At 37.0% G+C, this 6,000-nt stretch overlaps 1 protein-coding gene across 1 annotated transcript in view; it reads right to left on the reverse strand.

The window, feature by feature from the left end:
• Nucleotides 1-6,000, reverse strand: part of MBOAT2 (membrane bound O-acyltransferase domain containing 2) — a 2,181,512-nt gene that overhangs the window by 465,444 nt on the left and 1,710,068 nt on the right. Inside the window, exon 6 of the mRNA XM_044073271.1 lies at nucleotides 1,503-1,557. Within this exon, the coding sequence (XP_043929206.1) occupies nucleotides 1,503-1,557 (55 nt within the window). The remainder of the gene's footprint in view (nucleotides 1-1,502; nucleotides 1,558-6,000) is intronic.

Here is a 6,000-nt window from a genome sequence, read left to right on the forward strand (position 1 = left end):
AGGTTCATAACCCAGAGACTGCCCATGCTATGGAATAGATTTCCCATACATGTAAAACAGAGCATGTCACTGGACCTCTTCAAGAGAAATCTTGATGAGTGGATGGGAAATAGAAAATTCACCCCAGGGATCTCTCCAGTGGCTGTGCTTGACAGAGGCACTGGGAACTAAGGTTGAGTGGCATGATGCCAGGGTAATCCTACGGGCTAGGCTTGTAAATGCTCCAGGGCCATTAGCCTAGTACAAACCTATGAACCTATGCAATTAACTTATTTTGCTTCAGTGTAAAGTTCTAAGGTGTAGTTTCAGAGAAAAGGTATCAGGCAATGCAATGGGCATTAATATAAATCAGGACACAGCATATTTCTCCGAACAGGGCCAACCTTATCTATTGCAGGTCCCAATTTAGACAATTTTAGTTGTCTAGTCAACTAACCCCCCAGCCACACATGACACCACTTGCTGTCTTCTTGAATTTAAGACTATTTCAGATTAGGCGTCTGGAGTACATGCCATAAGTAAAACACTATGTGTATCTGGTGGTCTAAATTTTGTCATAAGACATAAGAAAACATAGTTAAATTAATGGACTCCTGGACTGCCCTCAGAGTCAATAATAACATTAATTCCTCTCGTGGTATGCTTAACTCACTCAGGCATACTTTAAGGGGCCTGTTTGAATAGATGTCTATTCTTCCAATAGTAATATACTGCAAGAAAGGGAACTATTTTTTCAAGTAATGCAATCCTTTTTACTACTAATATTAAAATTATGAGCATTGAAGGAATTCTTAATTAGTATTTCAAGCTGAGAGTTAAACGTACACAAATGAGTAACCCTGCAACTGTAGATAATCAGATACAGTTTCCAAGAAAATGACGATGCTGTCTCTGTTAGGATAGTGATAAATGTGTGTCAGTAACGAATGCAGTGTTTAGCTATGGTACATTTAACTGGTACTGTTTAAAGACAGCTAAAATATATAGAATCTTAAAACATTTGCCTGTTGAGTCCAGATACAGATATGTAAGTTAAATACAATAGTAGCTCTGCCTCGGTCAGATAGTCTGAGAACAGAACCAGTTTATTTTAGAATGAATTTTAAACTGAATAATTTATTTCAAACTGAGATATAAATGTATACTTCCCTGCTTCAGAGCTACTTCGGTTTCACTAATAAAGTAAAATACTAACTCAGAATGCTTGCCTTTGATGGCAGATGATGGAATGCATGCATCTCTGTCATCAAATATGATTTCCGGGTTTTGCATGAAACACAAAGCCAAACAGAGATCTCCACACCCTGTATTCCTATTTTTCTTTTATATACAAAAAAAGTAGTCTTTAAAATACAGCTTCTAAGATCTTGTAAGCCAGGATATAATAAATAAATACAAATAAATTCAAATATATGTGTTTCTTACACTTACTCATTTGTTGCGAGAGGTGCAGAATGTTAAGTGTAAGAAAAAGTAAATGGTGAAATAAAAGACAAACATACCTTATAGCATAGTGCCTCTGCGTTGGAGTTAATTGATCAGATTTTTTTGTCATTCCTTAAAAGAGAGAGAGAGAATAACAGAAATGAAATAAGCACCTTAACAGGGGTGTTTTTAAAATACCCTATAAAAGAACAAAGCGTTCCGTCTTACTTCATTAAACAAAGCAGTATCACAATCCTGATGCAAACTAGGAAAAGACATAGCAACAAAATATATGCATAGGTTATAATTTTACTGAGGACATACAGTAAAAATTTCACCTTTTTTATGGAAGAAGTCATTATCACATAAAAAGTATATATGTGAACTAAATTACCAGTGCAAAACATCTGTTAACAGGAATCTACCAGGACTTACCTATCAACCATAAACTAACAGTTACTTACTAGGACTCCAGTACAATCCATTTGTGGTAACCATGATTTAGTTAATTTAATTACTTAGAAATGGGTTCATTTTGGTGGTGATCTGATTTCCTGTTTTGTTAGTTGCGGTTAGTGCTTCATTTTACAGTTTATTCTTTGTAAATAACAACACCTGCTTCTGGTGGAGAGCAGGACAATATTCGTTTGGTAGGTTGTATGCAAGATACATGTATCCATGATCCTTTCCTTTAGGTTATTACTTAAATAGTATTTAAATATCCCACATTTCACAAACAGCATAATATGGCACACATTCTTCTCAAAGCTAGCAATTCATCTGTCTTTCTGAACGGAGTACTCATTCAATATTTATTTAGGATTAGTCAACAAAAAGTCTAAATTTACTACACAGTAGCCTATATAACTACATACATACAGAAAGACAGACATTTATTTATATATAAAGGTAATGAAGTAGATGCATGCTGAGTATGTACAGTGGATATAAAAAGTTTATATAGGGCCTGTTAAAATGCCAGGTTTTTGTGATATAAAAAAATAAGACCACAATAAATCATTTCAAAACTTTTCCCACCTTTAATGTGACCTATAACCTGTACAATTCATTTAAAAAACCAACAAATATGTTAGGGGAAAAATATAAAAAATAAAAGTGTGGGAAGTCTGTTCCAGAGATGGGAAGCCTCTGGGAGACAAACCTGTCTCTCCAGCAGGTTTTGTTAATGTTACATATTAGGTTCAGACCTTTTGAGCGGGAAGTGCGTGAGGAGATAGACACGGATATGGAGCATCGCTAGTAGGGTAGGGTCCGAGAATGCCTTGTAGGCAAGACACAGATCACCCCCTGAGGAATTTATTTTATTTTATTTTACATTTGTTGACCGGGATTGTCCGACTGAGCTGAAGAGCCCTTTTTCAGCGGAGGCCCGGGGAGAAAACCTCCAACATATTATACAATTTTCATTATAAATTAGCATTAAACAGCAACGTTACAAGATTATTTCAAGGCATTAAGTAGCAATACAATGTTATGCAGTGTCAATAATCAGGAGTATAGCATAACTATTTCAAAATGTATAAAAAGAAATATGTCATTAAGATGAGTATAGTTTTTGGGGTAAGTGGTTACAAAAACCAAGTTTTATCATAATGTAGTTGCATGAAGGCAAGACAATTACAATAGAATGTTTCTCTGAGGCAATTTACTTAATAGATTTTATAAGACAGTAGAAAGAGTAGTCAAGGAAAATTAGAGAGAGATAGGGAGAAGAGTGAGTTAAGGGCAGAAAGTAGATTAAGGTATGGGAAGTAGGGGTTGTTCAAGAAGGGAGAGTACAGTGGCAGGACCAGTGACTTTTAAAGTGCTATTTGGTGGCTGTCTTAAATTGTTTAGCATGTGTAAGGGTCCTGATTTCTAGTGGGAGCCTATTCCAGGCAATACTGGGGTGATAGCTATACATGTTGCGTCCAAATTTAGACTTGGGTTTGTAGATTTGGTCTTGGTTAGAGCTTCGGAGAGGTCTGGAGGGAGAATAATGGGAGATGAGAGGGGATAGTGCTGGGCAGTAGTAAGGCTGGTATAGGATAGAATGAATTATCTGGAGCTGAGAGAGAAGAAGCTGGTGGGTAATTCAAGCCAGTTTAGGTGTTTTAGAGAGAGACAGTGACGGGATTTGTAGGTTTCTTGGGCAGCAAATCTAGCTACCATGTTGTAGGTAATTTCGAGTTTGGTCTGGAGTGCTGAGTTAAGATTTGTGAGAATTTGAGAATTGTACATTAGACTGGGTAGAAGGTAGATAACAGAGAGAGAGTAATCTTGGCTTCAGAGGTAAGGAATTTCGGTACTTACGTATTATCGCAACCAGATTTTTGCGGTTGCGGTAATACGTTTGTTTGCCTAAAACAGATAGTGGGAGTTGTGTTAAGGTGGAATTTGATGTTTTCATTGGGTATGACTTAGTTTGTCCTTACATTTGGTAAAATAAATCAACGTGGAGAAGGAGAAGTGAAACTACGTACTGTAAAGTTGGTCACACTGCTGTCGTGCCACAGAAAATGAAAGATGGACACCTGGGAAATGTTGGGTTGAGCTTCTGCTGTTCTGCAACATGGATTACTTATAAGTGTACAATACTTTCTTCAGAGAATAAGGCACAGAAACCTGCAAATCTTTTTTGGTAAATTGTTGGATTTATTGTTGCAAACTGTTGAACTGAACTGAAGTTAAGGAGAATAAGTAAGCGAATATGTATGTGCACACTTTATAAAGTACTTGTACAATGATGCTGTTCTGTTAAGTGGCAGTCCGATAATAATTTTTTTGGAGTCGTTGACAATAATGGTTTATTTTTTGGATTCAGATGGTGTTATCCTTGTGGATACTACTTACTGTTGTTGGACTGTTTAGTGGATGTTTTATGGCAGCATACTTGTGGATTGTTCAGTCGCTGGTTTACTGTTTGGAATGTGCCTAACACATAACAGGACTTGAAAATGTAGTATGAGTGACATGATTTTGGGAACGGCTTCAAACAAATCTTCATTTTTCAAATATTACACTGCTATTCCTACCTAAACAAAGTTTGTTTTTAAAGATAACATTGCCTGTGTGATTCTGCATACATTTCTGGTTTAAATTACCCACGGCAAAGAAAGCGGTATTATCGCAAAAATCTGGATGCGATAATACGTAAGTACCGGAATTTCTTGTTACGGTAAAGGAGCCCTAGTTTTGAATGAGTCTTTTTGATACAGTTATTAACATGCAAGTCAAATTTAAGCTGATCGGTGATGGTTATGCCTAAAAGATTCTAATAACCAAAAACACTGGACTGAAAAAACAGAAACTCCAGTCTTTATTGGCAAACGAAAAAATTAAAAGCTCCACCAAATAATGTGTTTTCGTCCGGGCACCTCCCAGACTTCATTAGAAAATGCACCATAATGGAAATACCTCATATAAATACAACTCGACTCACATGAATTAAGGAATCAATTACAAATTTAAAAAAACATGCACCACAAAAAGTACCTAAAAATAAAAATACATAGTATTGTAAAACCAAAGGTTTTTACAATACTATGTATTTGTATTTTTAGGTACTTTTTGTGGTGTATGTCTTTCTAAATTTGAAATTTATTCCTTAATTCATGTGAGTCGAGTTGTATTTATATGAGGTATTTCCATTATGGTGCATTTTCTGATGAAGTCTGGGAGGTGCCCGGACGAAAACGCATTATTTGGTGGAGCGTTTAGTTTTTTCGTGTGCCAATAAAGAGTGGAGTTTCGTCTTTTTCAGTCCAGTGTTTTTGTTTATGCTTAGTACTGGATTCTACCTGAATAGGAGTGTTATTAAGGGACTGTATGGAGAAGGAGGGTTTAATATTGTTGAACTTTTTAGGTAGGAAGAGTAACAGCTTTGTTTTTTTAGGGTTAAGGATGAGCTCGGTGTTGGAGAGCCATGTTTGAACTAAGTTAAAAGATGCCTGATTAGCTGAGAAGAGCTTAGAGGGAGAGTTGGCTGTGGTGATGACTGTAGAGTCATCTGCATATTGCACTAAAGATGACTGAGGACAGGAGGTAGGTATAGGTATAGCAATCTGTACAATACTGAGTAGAGTGATAGTGATTTGAGCCTGTCTGCATAGGACAGGTGTTGGAGGCCATGGATTCTCTTTGTGAGGTATTTCAGTGGCCTTTCCAGCTGGTGCAGATGTTTGGAGAGGTACATCTCAAATGGGGCATTATACACAATTATTGGTCTAATGAGGGAGGAGTACAGAGAGGTAATAACCTCCTTTTTCTGGATGCAATCCCTTTACTTATGAGATGAACCAAGTAAAAGGCTTTTTTGAACACTGCCGCTACAAGAAGGTGGAATGTGAGGTTGTTATCAACCTGAGTGCCCAGGTCTCTCACCATAGGTTGTGTGCTTAGGGGTTTGCCATTGATGTGGTCAGTAGGGGTCATGTTTTTGCCGGATGGCATGATGATACTTTTTTTTTGCATTTAGCTTGAGGCCATGACTTTGGCACCAGTCATTAGTTGCTGTGAGACCTTCTTGCAGTATGTTAACCTCATTTGGGGAATCAATGACAGCACCCAACTTAC

This window comes from Protopterus annectens, chromosome 1.part1 (genome assembly GCF_019279795.1).
Source record: "Protopterus annectens isolate FY-2018-M chromosome 1.part1, PAN1.0, whole genome shotgun sequence".
NCBI lineage: Eukaryota > Metazoa > Chordata > Ceratodontiformes > Protopteridae > Protopterus > Protopterus annectens.